This window comes from Carcharhinus amblyrhynchos, chromosome 9 (genome assembly GCF_965287045.1).
Source record: "Carcharhinus amblyrhynchos chromosome 9, sCarAmb.v2.hapA, whole genome shotgun sequence".
Classification (NCBI taxonomy): Eukaryota; Metazoa; Chordata; class Chondrichthyes; order Carcharhiniformes; family Carcharhinidae; genus Carcharhinus; species Carcharhinus amblyrhynchos.
Window position 1 is genome coordinate 5168358 of NC_137332.1, and position 18329 is coordinate 5186686.

At 43.6% G+C, this 18329-nt stretch overlaps 1 protein-coding gene across 1 annotated transcript in view; it reads left to right on the plus strand.

The window, feature by feature from the left end:
- Positions 1–344: 344 nt before the first annotated feature.
- Positions 345–18329, plus strand: part of LOC145348250 (vitellogenin-like) — a 40046-nt gene continuing 22061 nt past the window's right edge. Inside the window, 22 exon segments of the mRNA XM_080196452.1 lie at positions 345–422; positions 424–505; positions 613–636; positions 724–875; positions 2502–2753; positions 2843–3004; positions 3229–3377; positions 3658–3805; positions 4300–4457; positions 5554–5719; positions 8097–8222; positions 8310–8528; positions 11304–11521; positions 11603–11700; positions 12262–12386; positions 12497–12598; positions 12689–12808; positions 12905–13076; positions 15341–15425; positions 15576–15761; positions 15848–15998; positions 16200–16422. Of these exon segments, the coding sequence (XP_080052578.1) occupies positions 345–422; positions 424–505; positions 613–636; positions 724–875; positions 2502–2753; positions 2843–3004; positions 3229–3377; positions 3658–3805; positions 4300–4457; positions 5554–5719; positions 8097–8222; positions 8310–8528; positions 11304–11521; positions 11603–11700; positions 12262–12386; positions 12497–12598; positions 12689–12808; positions 12905–13076; positions 15341–15425; positions 15576–15761; positions 15848–15998; positions 16200–16422 (3196 nt within the window).

Below are 18329 nucleotides of genomic sequence, written 5' to 3' on the forward strand. Positions count from 1 at the left end.
TTTGAATATTCAATGTGTCCCAAAGTAAATTCCGATAAAGTAAGCAAACAATGGGCTGATTCAACAATGCATGTGCCACATGGTCATTACACCAACAAGGACAAGTTTATCACAATCTGTCCAGGTCATCACAACCTGGCCAATGAAATTACCACCATGCCAAGCCAAGTAATCATGCAAATTTTAATTTTTTTTAACTAATATATCTCAGGATTAATTAGCAAGACATGCGAATGTCCGTTACATTCACAAAGAGGGCGAAGAGCTCTGGTTCGCATAACATGAGAAATGAGACATTTTAACTCATGAAAATGATTCTGAACCAATGATGTTATTTCAAAATCATGAACTTTGATACTGATAAGAAGTGGACTATTCAGCAAAGTGATGCTTGCAAGTGGTCACCTGATAAAGAGTTACTGGCTATATATTTGAAGGCAGAAGTAAATTGAATTCAGATTCACCATGAAGGGCCTTATCTTCTTGCTGGCTATCGCCTGTGCAGGTAAGGCAAGATACCAAATATTTTCTCCACATTTTAAAAATCAAATTCTTGAACATTTGGCGAAAAATCTTTTTTGTTCCCATTTTTATTTGTTCCTTCATTTTCAGGCAGTGAAGATGTCAGCAGATATGGTAGGTACATTTCTTCTCGTTCAAGCACTAACATTTTAGTTTCATGTTCTTCAATTTGATGTTACTTTATTATTCCAATTTGCACAGATCCAACCTTCTCTCAAAACAAGATGCATATTTACAAGTATGATAGTGTGATTCTGACTGGGTTTCCAGAGAAAGGCTTGAATAAAGCTGGTATGAGAATAACCAGCAGAGTGAAGATCAGGGGACTAGGATCAAAGCAGTACCTTCTACAAGTAAGCAAATTTGTGGATTTTTCTGCATTATCCTTTCAGTGGGTGTAATGGAAATAAATGATAATTTATATTCAAGGGATTGAGTTGGGTTCCTAAGACATGAGAATGAGTTTTACATAAAAACTGAAACATGAGTTCCTAATTTTAGATTAGACATGAACTTCTCAAACAGCAGTACAACACTCATTACGATCTACAATGGGATTGTAGCTGTAATATTACAATTTTCTTGGTGTCAGGAATGAAAGGTGTAAGTGGGGAGATAGTGAGACATGCTGCAGCCTCGATTCTCCACACTCTGGGTTTCCAGTTGCCGGCCATGCAAAAGTATAAAGCAAACCTGCCCCTGTCCTGCGGGAAGGGAAAGTGATAAGTGTGAGGGAGTCCAAAAACTCTCCATCTCTTTTATGAATAACTTGAAACAGGAACAAAGGCCAAAGGAAGAAAGTAAGGATTCACTAATTTAGTAGACTATCTCTTGTTAATTGCGCGAGGAAGATAGGAATAGGAAATAGAAACCTAGAAGCTAAAAGCAGGGGTAGGCCATTCATCCCTTTGAGCCTGTTCTGCCTTTCATCTTGATCATGTCTGATCATCAAATCCAATATACTGATGCCCCCTCTTCCCATATCACTTGACCGCTTTAGCCCCAAGAGCAACATCTAATCTCTCCTTGAAATCACACAATGTTTTGGCCTCCACTGCATTCCTTGATAGTAAAGTCTGCATTTACCACTCTCTGGATGAAGAAACCTCTCCTCATCTCAGTTCTAAAAGGTTTACCGCTTATCCTCAACTATGACTCCGAGCTCTGGATTCCCTCACCACTGGGAACATTCTTCCTGAATCTAGCCCTGTCTAACCCTGTTAGAATTTTATAAGTTACTATGCGATCCCCTCTCACTCTTCTAAACTCCAGTGAGTATAATCCTAACCAACTTAGCCTCTCCTCATATGACAGAGCTGCCATTCCAGCAATCAGCCTGGTAAACCTTCACTTTACTCCCTCTATGTGTGCCAAAAAGGTTAATTGATGGAAGAGAGGAAGATATTAGAATGGAGGATCAGCAACACCTCAGATTCTGTTTGGCCAAATGGCCCATTCCAGCTTTGTAATTATTATGTGCAGATGAGTAGAAAAGCTGTGGTCTCTGAGGGCATTGGTACAGGCAAGTTATTGACCCATTCATACTGATTGGCTGGATTAGCAATCAGGATGGAGCTTTCACACCTTGACATCATACATGGACACACAAGCTTGAATTCAAGTTAAAGTTTACATACTCAGAGAGTGCAAGTGACAATTTCAAGTGCTCTGAAGGTAAATAAATAAGGAAAGTTATATTGCAAATTGCCCAAGATTCCCAAGGAATTTGAGCATTTTCTAGACTGACCTTGTTGCCACATTGGATCTGTCCACTATGGTCTGTCAATGGAACAATGGTGTAGATCAAACAGAATGCACAAAAATTGGAATTGAAGGATTAGAGAGTGCTGGTGCATTTCTCAAACTGGAGACAGTAATGGGCATCGTGATTTCAAAATAGTTGTCTCAATAATCCAGTGAGGGTGAGCAATGTAGTGGTGTGAGCACAACTTTCATTTCTGGTTATATCTTAATCTCAGCTTGAAAATCCTCAACTTCAAGAGGTGAATGGAATTTGGCCCAAGGACTCGTTTTCCTCACTCCGCAAGTTGACAGAAAAATGGACCCCACACCTGACCAAACCAGTGAAATTTGAGTATTCCAATGGCCGAGTGGGAAATATCTACACCTCAGAAAACTTACCTGAAGATATTTTAAACATCCACAGAGGAATCATCAACATTTTCCAAATCACCAACAAAAAATCCCAAAACTTCTATGATTTACAAGAGGTATTTTTTCCACTTTTGCACACAAACTTTATACATCATCTATAATTGATTCTGAAGTCTCGCTCACTAACCAAAATGTAATTGCCTAGGCTGGAATTGAAGGAATCTGCCATACAAGATATATAGTTCAAGAGGACAAGAGAAAGGAACGCCTGGTCATAACAAAATCTAAAGACTTGAACAATTGCCAAACGAGGGTTTTGAAACAAGCTGGTACAATCTACACTCAACTCTGCCCCTCCTGTCAGCAGGTATACTTTTCATTATCAATTCTTTCCCGACTTACTCCAACTCACAATAAAATTAGCTCCCAATCTAAATAAGACCATTGTCTATTCAGATCCATTGCTGCATACGAAATAACATTCATTCCTTTCTAAGACGGGTTGCGTTGTTAGATACCTGACCTTATTTTCTGAACCTGTCAATAGAAATAGACAGAATGGTAACCATGGTGATGTTTTCCTATCATCAGAGAGGCAGGAATATCCGTGCATCTGCTGCTTACACCATTGTCCTGAAACCTACAGCACTTGGTGCAATTGTTCAGGAAGCTAGGGTTCGACAAGTGCATCAGTTTACACCGTTCCATGAACTTGATGGGACTATTCGATTGGAGGCAAGGTAAGCCAACAATTAGCTTTGTCAATGATTCTTGTTTGTTTGTCTTTCATTCTGCTTTTGAACTGTGTTTGTAACTTAACATTTTCAACTCTCTGTAAATGTAAAAGAATGTTGACACAGTCAAGTCTGATTATGCACCAGTGTTCCCATTCGTTGTTGCAGAACAGAAACACCACCCAATGATCCAATCGTGATCTTTTCCTCCACAGTAAAGCTGTTTGACTTTCTTTCGGTGCCACACTTGTTCTGGAAAGTCTCTGATGAACATTTTCCATTGCAGACAAAGCCTTATCTTGGAAAAGATCACAGCAGCACTCATGGAACAAATCCCAGACATGCGCAGTCGACGAGGTTTGCAATATCTCAGCGAGAGAAATGTTCTCCAGCAGCCATTCCAATTGCTTAAGGAGCAAAATGTGATCACACAGGTGAATAGATCAGCCAATATTCTTCTCTTTTTAAAATTTGTTCAAGGAATGTGGGAATCCAGTAAGACTGACATTTGGTGCCCATCTATAACTTATTGACAAGGACCCAGCAACATTGAAGGAATGGTGACATCGTTTTAAGCCATAATGTTGTGTGATTTGAAGGGGAGTTTGCATACCGTGATGTCCCCCTGTGTCTGCCACTCCTGCTCTGAGCTGTACACGTTGTGTGTTTGCATGGCAGTGTTGAAACTGAGCGAGTTGTGGCAGTGTATCTTGTAGATGGTGCACACTGCTGCCACCGTGCGACTCTGGAGGTATGATGTGCTGAACGAGCTGCCTATTACGCAGACTGTGTGTGTCCTGGATGGTGTTTTTTCAGGAATATTGTTGGAGCTGCACTCATGCAGCCAATTCTTCACCTCTTTCTGTTAAATTAGCATCAGTGAAAGAGATTAATTTAATGGAGTTTTTATTTGCTGTTTTCTCTCTAGATCAAAGACACCTTGAATCACATCGCTAAGCACAATGTGCAGGATGTCCACGCAGATGCTCCATTGAGACTTCTGCAGCTTGTACAGCTTCTCCGTTTAGCTCCACACAGAGCCATCTCCGAAATTTGGAGCTGGGCTAAAACACAACCTGAACAAAGGTACCTGGTCACAAGAGCATTAAGATTATGATTTAAGAAGAAAGTTTTATCACAATATAACTGGTGCGGCACGGTGGCACAGTGGATAACATTGCTGCCTTACAGAACCAGGGATACAATTCAATCCCGGCCTTGGCTCACTGTCTGGGTGGAGTTTGCACATTGTCCCCGTGTCTGCGTGGGTTTCCTCCGGTTACTCCGGTTTCTTCCAACAGTCTAAAGTCGTGCAGGTTAGATAGGTGGCCATGCTAAATTGGCCCTTGATGTCAGGAGGACCAGCTAAGGTAAATGCATGGGGTTATGGGCGTAGGGCCTTGCTGAGATTATGGTTAGTGCTGTCTTGATGGGCTGAATGGCCTCCTTCTGCTCTGTATGGTTCTTTAATTCTATGACAACTGGCTCTGCAGTTGGCCGTGACTTGTAAACCTGAGAAGTGGATCCCTTACCTTAGCCTGGTGTGATTGCCTAAAGGTCAGGGGAACCCCAACAACCCCTTATAAACCTCAACGCCCACAGCAACTCCCTCACCCCCACATCACACACTTCTTCACTATCCTGCAAAGCTCAGAGGTCTCTATTTAAAGTAAACTACAACAAATCAGTTGATCAATGGCTGTGAGATTTGAGAGCTTCCACACCCAACTGTTATAATCCTATTGTCCTTGGCCTGCTGTATTGTTCTAGGGAAACTCGAAGTTTTGCCAGAGCAAATGACAATTCAGCCTCTAAATCTGAGGTTAGTTTATGTTGGATCCTCAATATCACAAGTCCATCGGTTACTAAGCTCCAGAACAAGAGCTTCCCTGCAGTGAACAATGTTAAAATGAACTTATTGTCCAGTTAGGATGACCTAGAAACTCCCCTCTGTGTGGATGAGATTTTAAGCATCATTCTTGGGATGTGGGAATGATGAACAAGTTCAGCATTTGATTTCTCAGCCTGGAAGAGTCACGGTGAGCTTCCACTTGACCTGGTGCAGTCTTTATGGCGAAGGTGCTACCACAGTGCTAGGAATGTCAGGACTGTGACACGAATGTCAGGAATATGGAGCCTGGGAAGGGAATAACTGAAAACTGTTTTTCTTTCCTCACTCTAGGCACTGGTTACTTGAGGCAATCCCCGCTATCGGGACAATAGAAACGATGAAATTCATCAAGAGCAGAATTCAAGAAAGTGAAAAAATCCCCTCGGAAATAACTCAGGCTTTAGTTCTTGCATTACACCAAGTCAAAACTGACCGCGACGTTCTTGCTGTGGCCAAAGTGAGTTTACACTCAATCTACACCTCGTGTCATAGACAAAGGAGAGTAGCTCTTGTGATGAAGACATCTCTGGCTGGGGAAGCATTTATTCCCCCTAGAAAACCAGAGAACCACAGAAAGGTTACAGCGCAGAAAGAGGCTATTCACTGCATCCTGTCTGTGCCGATCAAAAAGAGAATGAAGAAACCTGAGTCTTATTTTAAAACAATTTTCCAGCATCTGCTCTGTAGGCTTGCAGGTTCCAGCACTCCTGCTGCAGATCTCACACCTTTCCCTTTAAATGAGTTGAACATTCCAGCCTTAACCACCGACTGGGCAGTGAATTCCAGACACTCACCACCATCTGGGTGATTCTATCAGTGACCTTAACTCTGTTGCTCCCTGCTCACTGTTGCCTCAGGGTCAGCATAGTGGTTAGAACTGCTGCAGCACAGCGCCAGGGACCCGGGTTGTATTTCAGCTTCGGGTGACTGTGTGCACATTCTTCCCATCTCTGCATGGGTTTCCTCCGGGTGTTCCGGTTTCCTCCCAAACTCCTAAGGTGTGTAGGTTCGGTGAATTAGCCTGGCAAATGTAACAGTTTAAGAGGGTAGAGGAGAGGGCAGGTCTTGGTTGGAATGCTCTTTCAGATTCAGTGCACACTTTGTGGGCCAAATGACCTCTTTCAGCAATATCTAGGATTTAATGGTTAAGATTTGAAGACAATGAATTCCTGGACCACTTCCCATTCAATCACAATTATTTTATTCATTCATGGGGTGTGGATGTCGCTGGATATTCCAGCATTCATTGCGCATTCCTAGTTGTCCTTAGGAGGTGATGATGAGCTTCCTTCTTGAACTGTTGCAATCCATGTGGGGTGTACGTACAAACACTGGTGAGGGAGTTCCAGGATTCTGACCCAGTGACAGGGTGGTGAGTGACTTGGAGGGAAGCTTCCAGCTAGTGGTGTTCCCAGGTATCTGCTGCTCCGTTTTCCTAAATGGTAGTAGTCATGGGTTTGGAAAGGTGCTGGCGCAGGAATCTTGCTGAATTCCTGCACGGCATCTTGTAGATAGTAAATGTGGGACATGGTGTAGGACTGAGATAAACCAGGGTGGGGAAGAACTGTAGGTTTCCTTCCCAAAAAGAAAACTATTACCAGATTTACCAGAAGTTGTTTCCACTGGGAGGTGAAACTAGAACTAGGGGCAATGGCCTCAAAATAAGGGGAAGCAGATTTAGGATTGAGTTGAGGAGGAACTTCTTCACACAAAGTGTTGCGAATCTGTGGAATTCCCTCCCCATTGAAGCTACCTCACTGAATGTTTTTAAGGCAAGGATAGATAAATTTTCAAACAGTAAAGGAATTAAGGGTTACGGTGAGTGGACAGGTAAGTGGAGCTGAATCCACGTAAAGATCAGCCATACTTTGGTGAATGGCAGAGCAACTCAAGGGGCCAGATGGCCTACTTCTGCTCCTAGTTCTTATGTTCTTACACAAACCTGACAATGTCATGGTCACTATTAGTGACCATATAAAGTGATCTATATTAGTGACCTATAAAGGCTTGGCCTTTATTGCGAGGGGGATAGAATATAAAAGCAGGGAGGTCTTGCTGCAACAGTACAGGGCACTGGTGAAGTCGCAACTGGAGTATTGTGTGCAGTTTTGGTCCCCTGATTTGCAAAAGGATGTATTGGCCTTGGAGGGAGTACAGAGCAGGTTCACCAGGCTGATACCAGAGATGAGGGGGTTAGCTTATGAGGAGAGATTGAATAGACTGGGCCTGTATTCATTAGAGTTTAGAAGGCTGAGGGGGGATCTTATAGAGACTTACAAGATAATGAAGGGGCTAGATAGGGTAGAGGTAGAGAGATTTTTTCCGCTTAGAAAGGAAAACAGAACTAGAGGACACAGCCTCAAAATGAGGGGGGACGGTTTAGAACGGAGTTGATGAGGAACTTCTTCACTCAAAGGGTGGTGAATCTCTGGAACTCTCTGCCCGTTGAAGTGGTGGAGGCTACCTCGCTGAATGTATTTAAGTCACGGGTGGATATGCTTCTGATAGATAAGGGAATTAAGGGTTATGGGGAGAAAGCGGGAAAGTGGAGCTGATCCACTTCAGATCAGCCATGATCTTATTGAATGGTAGGGCAGGCTCGAAGGGCTAGATGGTCTACTCCTGCTCCTATTTCTTATGTCCTTATATTCTTATGCTCTTAGTGTCCAAAATTGTTCAGTTGCTTTCTTTGTTACAGCCTGTGGGAGTTGAAATTGACTTTGTGGATTACTTCTCCTGCACAACAAACACTCTGCAGGAATCTGACTGAGAATCACCAGTGTAACATGTGTGCTGTGAATAGAATGCTTAATTGCATTGATTTCTCATTGCAGGAAATCATAAACCTTGACCAAGTGAAACATTGCCAGGTGACTCGCAAACTTTCAATCCTTGCATATGGTTCCATTATCTTCAGATACTGCGCAGAGAAGACAACTTGTCCCGATGATATATTGAAAGTAAGCTGATACTCCTTCATCTGTCTGATCCATGAGCCTGTGTTTGTGTGACGTCGCCACAAATCCTAACTGAGCCTTTGCTTCCAGCCCATCCACGCCTTACTGATTGACGCTAGCAGTCGGCCCAACGATGAAGACATCGTCCTGGGTCTCAAAGCGATCGGCAATGCGGGACAGCCAGCCAGCCTCAAGAATATCATAAAGCTACTACCTGGATTCGGCATAGCGGCTCCTAACCTCCCACTGAAAGTCCGAGTTGATGCTATCATGGCGCTACGGAACATTGCCAAGAAAGACCCACGAACTGTACGTGAAACTGGTTTTTGTTTTCGGTGCCATTCGTTGTGAAATTGACATCAGTTTCATGTTATTTCTGAAACTGATAACATTATTTCGTTGGAGGCAATTCGGAGAAATTAACGAGGGCGGTTGCCAGTATAGAGGGATTTTTTAATGAGGAAAGATGATGCAGTTGGGGACTCTACTCTTTGGAATTTAGAAGAATGAGAGGTGATCTCAGTGAAACTTATAGGATTATGAAGAGGCTAGACAGGGCAAATGCTGACAGGACGTTTCATAGAATCATAGAATCATATTGCACAGAAGAGGCCCTTTGACCCACTGAGTCCACCGAGGACTTGATGGATGATGAGTCTGGGAAAGGATGCGTAGATACTTTGAACCACGTTGAATTCAAAAAGGAGGATGCATTGGGGTTTTTGAGAAAAATGAAGATAGTAAAATCCCCAGGGCCTGATGGAATATACCCCAGAATACTGAGAGAGGCAAGCGAGAAATTCCTGGGGCCTTGAGAGAAATCTTTGTATCCTCACTGGCTACAGGGCAGGTCACAGAAGATTGGAGAATAGCCAGTGTTGTTCCTTTGATTAAGAACGGTAGCATGAATAATTCAGGGAATTACAAACCGGTGAGCCTTACATCAGTGGTAGGGAAATTATTGGAGAGGATTCTTTGAGACAGGATTTATTACCAATTGGAAATAAGTGGACGTATTAGTGAGAGACAACATGGTTTTATGAAGGGGATGTCGTGCCTCACGAACCTGATCGAGTTTTTTGAGGAAGTGACGAAAATGATTGATGAAGATAGGGCAGTGGATGTTGTCTACATGGACTTCAATAAGACCTTTGACAAGCTCCCTCATGGCAGACTGGTGCATAAGGTGCAGTCACATGGGATCAGAGGTGAGGTGGCAAGGTGGATACAAAACTGGCTCGGTGAAAGAAGACAGAGGGTGCCAGCAGAAAGGTGCATTTCTGAATGGAGGACTGTGACAAGTGACCTTCCTCAGGGATCAGTGCTGGGACCTTTGTTGATTGTAATATCTATAAATGGTTTGGAGGAAAATGTAACTGGTTTGTTTAGTAATTTTGTGGATGACACAAAAGTTGGTGGATTTGTGGACAGTGATGAGGTTTGTTAGAGGATATAGCAGGATATAGATCAGTTGGAGACTTGGGTAGAGAGGTGGCAGATGGAGTTTAATCCGGACAAATGAGAGGTAATGCATTTCGGAAGGTCTAATACAGATAGGAAATATACAGTAAATGGCAGAACCCTTAAGAGTATTCATAGGCAAAGGGATCTGGGTGTATAGGTACACAGGTCACTGAAAGTGGCAATGCAGGTGGAGAAGGTAGTCAAGAAGGCATACGGCATGCTATCCTTCATCGCCTGGGACATTGAGTTTCAAAACTGGCAAGTCATGCTGCAAATTTATCGAACGTTAGTTAATCTCCACTTGGAATATAATGTTCAATTCTGGTTACCACATTACCAGAAGGATATGGACACTTTGGAGAGGGTACAGAAAAGATTTACCAGGATGGTGCCTTGTATAGAGGGCCTGAGCTATGAAGAGATGTTAGAGAAACTTGGTTTGTTCTCACTGGAACAACGGATGTTGAGGAGCGACCTGACAGAAGTCTACAAAATTATGGGAGGCATGGACAGAATGGATAGTCAGCAGCTTTTTCCCAGGTGGAAGAGACAATTTCTAGGGGGCCTGGATTTAAGATGTGAGGTGCAAGGTTTAAAGGAGATGTACGAGGCAGAGGGTAGTAGGTGCCTGAAACTCATTGCCTGGGGAGTTAGTGACAGCGAGTACGGTCGTGACTTTTAAGGGGCATCTTGACAAATACATGAATAGGATGGGAATAGGGGGATATGGTTCCTGGAAGGGTCGGGGATTTTAGTTCAATCAGGCAGCATGGTCGGTGCAGGCTTGGAGGGAGGAAGAGCCTGTTCCTGTGCTGTAATTTTCTTTGTTCTTTGTCCTTTGAGTCCACACCAGCACATTAGACGAATCTGAACTCCGAACTAATCCCATTTACCAGCACTTGGCCCGTAGCTCTGAATGCTATAATGTGCTCACCCAGATACTTTATAAAGGATATGAGGCATCCCACCTGCACCACCCTCCCGGGCAGCGCATTCCAGATCATCACCACCTACTCAGTAAATACGTTTTTCCTCACATCCCTCTTAAACCTATGTCCCCTCATGGCTGACCCTTCAACTGAGGGGAAAAGCTGCTCCTTACCCACTCTGTCCACGTCTCTCATCATCCTGTACCCCTCAATCAGGCCACCCCTCAGTCTTCTCAGTGAAAACAATGGATTCCTTTCAAGTGAGCTATCGGGGGTGTGGTGGGAGTGTGGGTGGAAGGCAGAGTCCTTGTATATACTTAAGGCTAAGAGAGATAGGTTTTCGATCAGTAAGTGAACGAAGGGTTACGGGAAAGGGCAGGAAAGTGGGTGTGAGGAATGTCATTGGACCAGACATTATCCTATTGGATGGCAGAGCAGGATCAAAGGGCTGAATGGCCTTCTCCTGTCCCGATTTCTTTTGATTTCACTGAACATGACAAATCATTCATTAAAAATAAGACATTAGGGTAAAATTGGACACCAGGATGGAGGTGAAAAATGGGCGCTATCCTAGTGATCGCCCTCTTCAATGCAACAGAGTTGAACAGGTCGATTATCTCTCCCAAGACTGTTAGCACCACCACGCTGCTTTGCTGTGTTTTAATTGTTCTCTTTAACCATCTGTCACAAGGTACAACGTCTCGCTGTACAGACTTTCCTCAACCGAAAGAACCATCCCGAAGAGCGAATGATGGCCTGTGCCGTTCTGTTCGCTACCAAGCCACCTCTAACTTTAGTATCTATGGTAGCCAACTCACTGCTCACCGAGACCAGTCTGCAGGTGGCCAGTTTCACCTATTCGCATATTAGAGCTCTGTCGAGAAGTTCACTCCCATCCATCAATTCACTGTAAGTAAACGGACTTCCCTATCCAGAATTCCAGGTCGTGCCCAGGTTATTCAGTGTTTGATCAATTCTTGCTTTTCACAGGGCTGCTGCCTGCAATCTCGCACTGAACATCTTAAGCCCCAAACTTGAGCAGCTTGGCCATCGTTTCAGCAAAGTTTACCGTGTGGACACATTTTTCTGTAAGTGTGATATACCCCTGCCAGGGGAGATCTTCACAGCGATACTTCAATAGTCACAAGCTTTAACAATAAAGGGAATAACCTTTAATTAATTCATTGGAAACACAAATTGCTGCAAAAATTCACAGGTTCTGGCAGTGTGTGTGGAGGGAGGAACACAATTAATGTTCCTTCAGAGCAAAGAGTCATGTTGGACTCAAAATGTTAACTGTTTCTCTCTCCACACATTCTGCCAGTGTTTCTAGCATTTTCTGTCTTATTTCAGATTCCCAGCAGTTGTTTTACTTTTATTCTCAGAAGAAGCAATATGAATTTATTGCCTTCGAGTACCCCCCTTTAAAATAGACAGGAATGATCTATATAGATATAGATATTATGACAATGATTAAATATCCAGCGTGAAGTACGATGAGCTAATGATTACAGCTATATTCAAGTTATTTTTTCCCTTCCATGCCATCAGTGTTAGTTGAAGATGTCACATGTCTTCTAATCCATTTGTTATTTTGAATAGAAACTATACAAGTGTTTGCTTATTGTTTTTCTATTCCTGTGATGTAGACCGGATGATGGCAGGAGCATCTGCTAAAGCCGTTCTCTTTAAGACTTCCAGCAGCATCATTCCCACAGCGATGCTGGCCAAAGTCAGAGGTCATGCTCTGGGAGGCTCCTCAGACCTGATAGAGGTGCTGTGCCACTAGATTGAAGCAATAAATCCAACACTATTGTCAATCTCTTACTCCGAGTTTTTCTACAAATAATTGTTTCTCATTATGTTTCTTTCTCACTGACACAGATTGGTTTACGGGCAGAAGGTCTCCAGGAGGTCATGATGAAGGATCGTGCAGAATACCTTAGAAAAACTGACAGTAGATCTATTCGGCGCATCTTAAGCAAGGTGGGAGCAGCTTGTAAAGACATGTAATATGTAATGTCATACGGACCAGTGAGAATTGTGTATTGACACCTGATTCTTCCTGGTTTCCAGTTTATAAACTGGAAGGAATTGCCAGAAGAGAAACCTTTGGCTTCTGCCTACCTCAAACTGTTTGGACAAGAATTGGCATTTGCTCAGCTGAAAAAGGAAGACCTTGATACAATTAAACAGGTAACGAACTTGAATGAATATTTGAATGAAATGGCCCCGAGTGAACAATGAAATTGTTTATTTTGGCATCATTGAATTATTTATTTTCTTTTCCAGAAATTCACCAGCCCAATTGACAGTTATGTGAACAAACTGAAAGAAGGAGTCAGTTTCAATCCTTCCAAGGCACTGGTGGCAGTTGAGACGCGACATGTTGTTCCTACTGTTGTCGGCCTGCCAATGGAACTGGGCATCACTTCAACTGCTGTAGTGGTCTCCAGTGTAAAAGGTGATGTTTGCAATGGATATTTGAACTGAAAACCAAACGTTACCTTCAGGTTGGGGAGTAACTGGCCAGGAATGTGAAATCTGTACAGGTATTTCTCCATCCTGTCAATGTGAGATGATATTTCCTCTTCAAGCTTCACCTGGCCTTTTCACAAGTTGACACATATTATAGCTGATATGAGTTCAGTGCCAGACAGATGCTAACCAGTGGCATGTGAACCGGTGTTGGAGCATTTAGTCTAGAATAGAATCATAGAGCGATAAAGCACAGATATAGGTCATATATGAAATATATCCCTCAATATATTCAGGGAGGGAGGCAAAAGAGATGGGGGAGTGGCACTGTTGATCAGAGACAGTGTCACGGCTGTAGAAAAGATGGACGCCATGGAGGGATTGTCTACAGAGCCTCTGTGGGTGGAAGTTTGGAATAGGAAGGGGTCAATAACTTTACTGGTTGTTTTCTATAGGCCGCCCAATAGTAACAGGGTTGCTGAGGAACAGATTGGGAAACAGATCCTGGAGGGATGTAATAATAAGACTTGTCGTGATGGGAGACTTTAATTTCCCAAATATTGATTGGAATCTCTCTGGGGTTGGAGGTTTAGATGGGGAGGAGTTTGTTAGGTGTGTTCAGGAGTGTTTCCTAACACAGTATGTGGAGAGAGAGAAGAGGCTGTACTTGGTTTGGTTTTGGGTAATGAACCTGGACAGGTGTTAGATCTCTCAATGGGAGAGCATTTTGTGGATAGTGATCATAACTCTATCTCCTTCACACTAGAATAGTGTAAAGATAGAGATAGCGTAAGATTAGAGATAGCCCAGGAAATTATCGACCAGTGAGTCTAACCTCAGTGGTTGGTAAGTTGATGGAGAAGATCCTGAGAGACAGGATTTCTGAACATTTGGAGAGGTATAGTATGATCAAAAATAGTCAGCACGGCTTTGTCAAGCCTGGTTGAGTTTTTTGAACATGTGACTAAACACATTGACGAAGGACTTCATCACTTCAACTGCTGTAGCAGTCTCCAGTGTAAAAGGTGATGTGGTTTATATGGACTTCAGCAAGGCGTTCGATAAGGTCCCCTGTGCAAGGCTTATTGAGAAAGTGAGGGAGCATGGGATCCAAGGGGATATTTCTTTGTGGATCCAGAACTGGCTTGCCCACAGAAGGCAAAGAGTGGTTGTAGATGGGTATTTTTCTGCATAGAGGTCGGTCACCTGTGGAGTGCCCCAGGAACCTGTTCTGGGACCCTTACTCTTCGTGATTTTTATAAATGACCTGGATGAGGAAGTGGAGGGATGGGCTGGTAAGTTTGCCAATGACACAAAGGTTCGAGTTGCTGTGAATAGTTTGGAGGGATGTCAGAAGTTGCAATGAGACATTGATAGGATGCAAGATTGGGCGGAGAAGTGGCAGATGGACTTCAATCTGGATAAGTGTGTGGTGGTTCATTTTGGCAGGCCAAATGGGATGACGGAATATAAGATAAGGGTAAGGCTCTTAGCAGTGTGGAAGATCAGACGGATCTTGGGATCTGGGTTTAGAGGACTCTCAAATCAGCTTCGCAGTTAGAGGATGTGGTTAAGAAGGCGTATGGTGTACTGGCCTTCATCAGCTGAGGAATTGAGTTTAGGAATCCGGAGATAATGCTGCAGCTTTATCAGACCCTGGTCAGACCCCACTTGGAGTACTATGCTCAGTTCTCATCACCTCATTACAGGAAGGATGTGGAATCTATTGAAAGGGTGCAGAGGAGATTTACAAGGATGTTGCCTGGATTGGGTGGCATGCCTTATGAGGATAGGTTGAGGGAGCTTGGTCTTTTCTTCTTGGAGAGATGAAGGATGAGAGGTAACCTGATAGAGGTGTATAAGATGATGAGAGGTATTGATTGAGTAGATTCTCAGAGGCTTTTTCCCAGGGCTGAAATGGCTGCCACAAGAGGACACAAGTTTAGGGTGCTGGGGAGTAGGTACAGACAAGATGTCAGGGGCAAGTTTTTCATCAGAGGGTGGTGGGTGCGTGGAATCGGCTGCGGGCTGTGGTGGTGGAGGCAGTTTTGATAGGGTCTTTTAAGAGACTTTTGGGTGAGTACATGGGACTTAGTAAGACAGGGGGTTATAGGTAAGCCTAGTAAGTAGGGATATGCTTGGCATAACTTGTGGGCCAAAGGGCCTGTTTGTGTTGTAGATTTTCTATATTCTGTGCTCTAATATGAGTCCTCAACAATCATGATTTGTTTTTTTTTCATTCCAAAACAGTTGATGGCCGCTCTGACCCTCCCATTTCTAAACTTTCTCGGTTACTCGCTTCCAGGATTCAGCTGAATGCTCGCTTCAACCCAAGGTATACAGGTCAAATGATTTCATTGACAGAACCAGAAACACTGTCACTGAAATCTATCTTGATATGAATTGTTATTGACTGCAGGGATTTAATTTGTTTCATGTGCTTACCGGCGCTGCTTACTGTGAATGTCTTTCTGTTATTTTACAGTGTGTCCTTCCACACCAGAGTGTTCATGGGAATTAATATGCCTCAGATCCAGTCAGCCGTGGAACTCCAAGTGAACGTACATGCACTCATTCCCATGAGCGTCACTGCAAAGATCAACTTCAAAGAGGGTAACTTCAGGATTGACACTTCCCCAGCCGATAAGGAGAACAGGATTCTATCCATGACGTAAGTAGAGATATCTTGTGCAATTAACTAATAACAATTTAGTATCTGGTGTCCTAGTGCTGCCTAACACAATATTCTATGTGTAGTTCGCAGGTGTATGCAGTGTCCAGGAATGTTGATGATTTGTTTGCGGAAAAAATAACCCCGATTTTACCTTCGAGTCCAGAGAGACGCATTTCAACACAACGTTTTACATCGTCGACGAAATCATCCCAAGGCACAAGCACTAGGATTGTTGTAAGTCACATTTGATAACTGTAATCGCATCAAACAGGCCATCCAGCCAGGACTGCAGTGGAGATGGACATTGGGTTAATTTGTCGTATATTTATTTCCTTTTTTTCATCACTTCATTTTGCCCGGCACGGTGCAGCTGAAATGAAATCTTGATGCTCTGTCTTACTGTGGACCCTGTTCCATCTGTTTGTGCCCCTGCAGTCACACCTGTCTCCAGAAACACTGTCTGACCAGGTGCCATGTTCTGAGGATGAGCAGAAGGCACGGGTTCCCAATCGCTCGTCCTACCGCTCATGTGCCACAGCAACGGGATTCGGCTTCAAAGTTTGTGTGGACGCCAGAATGGAAAACGCTCTTTCCATCAAACATAGTCCATTGTATCGGCTGATTGGGGAACACACTTTGAACGTGTCGATTGCACCAGGTAAACACATCAGAAAGTTGTCTCCTTGGCTACAGAATTCAGCCAAGGTTTAGTTTTATTTATGTGTGTGTGTGTGTGTGTGTGTGTGTGTGTGTGTGTGTGTGTGTGTGTGTGTGTGTGTGTGTGTGTGTGTGTGTGTGTGTGTGTGTGTGTGTGTGTGTGTGTGTGTGCATTGAAGACCAAGCAAACAGCTGGAAGGAATCTTGCTGAATGTCAAAGAGGTTTACAGCATGGAAACAGGCCCTTCAGCCCAACTTATCCATGCCGCCCCTTTTTAAGAAAACCTAAACTAATCCCAATTGCCCGCACTTGGCCCATATCCCTCTATACCCATCGTACCCATGTAACTATCTAAATGCTTTTTAAACAATAAAATTGCACCTGCCTCTACTATCACCTCTAGCAGCTTGTTCCAGACACTCACCACCCTCTGCGTGAAAAAAATGCCCCTCTGGACACTTTTGTATCTCTCCCCTCTCACCTTAAAATTATGCCCTCTAGTTTTAGACTTCCCTACTTTTGGGAAAAGATATTGACTATCTACCTTGTCAATGCCTTTCATTATTTTATAGACCTCTACGAAGTCACCCCTCAGCCTCCTACGCTCCAGAGAAAAAAAGTTTCAGTCCATTCAGCCTCTCCTTATAACTCAATCCATCATGTCCTGGTAGCATCCTAGTAAATCGTTTATGCCCTCTTTCTAATTTAATAATATCCTTTCATAATAGGGAGACCAAAACTGCACACAGTGTTCCAAGTGTGGCCTTACCAATGTCTTGTACAACTTCAACAATTCATCCCAACTCCTGTATTCAATGTTCTGACTGATGAAACCAAGCATGCCGAATGCCTTCTTCACCACTCTGTCCACCTGTGACTCCACTTTCAAGGAGGTATGAACATGTACCCCTAGATCTCTTTGTTCTGTAACTCTGCCCAATGCCCAACCATTAACTGAGTAAAGCCTGCCTTGGTTCAATCTACCAAAATGCATCACCTCACATTTGTCTAAATTAAACTACATTTTGGTGCAAGGCAATATTGCTGCATCAAGGTCTCTGCGAAGAACAAATAGTCAATTTTTTTTTATTTGTGGGACCTGGGCATTGCTGGCTGACCAGCATTTATTGCCCATCCCCTTTTGCCCTTGAGAAAGTGGTGGTGATCTGCTTTCTTGAATCATTGCAGTCCATGTTCTGTGGGTTGACCCACAATGCCATTAGGGAGACAATTCCAGGATCTTGACCCTGGAAGGAATGGCGATATATTTCCAAGTCAGGATGGTGAGTGACTTGGAGGGAAACCTGCGGGTGGTGGTGTTCCCGTGTATCTGCTGCTCTTCCAGATGAAAGTTTTCTCGGGCTTGGAAGGCTCTGTCGAAAGATCTTTGGTGGATTGCTTCAGTGCATCTTGTAGATAGTACACACTGCTGCTACTGAGCATCAGTGGAGGAGCAAGTGGATGTTTATAGATGTAGCTTCTTTGTCCTGGATGGTGTCAAGCTTCTTGAGTGTTGTTAGAGTGACACCCATCCAGACAAGTGGAAAGTATTCCATCACACTCCCGACTTGTGCCTTGTAGATGGTGGATGGGCTTTGGTGAGCCAGGAGGTGAGTTACTCACTGCAGTATTCCAAGCCTCTGACCTATCCTTGTAGCCATTGCGTTTATGTGGTGAGTCCAGTTGAGTTTCTGGTCAATGGTAAATCCATTCATGTTGATAGTGGGGGATTCAGTGATGGAAACACCACTGAATGTCAAGGGGCAGTGGTTAGAGTGTCTCATATTGGTGATGGCCATTGTCTGGCATTTATGTGGCGTGAATGCTACTTACCACTTGTCAGCCAAGCCTGGGTATTGTATAGACCTTGTTGCATTTGGACATGGTGTGCTTCAGTATCTGAAGAG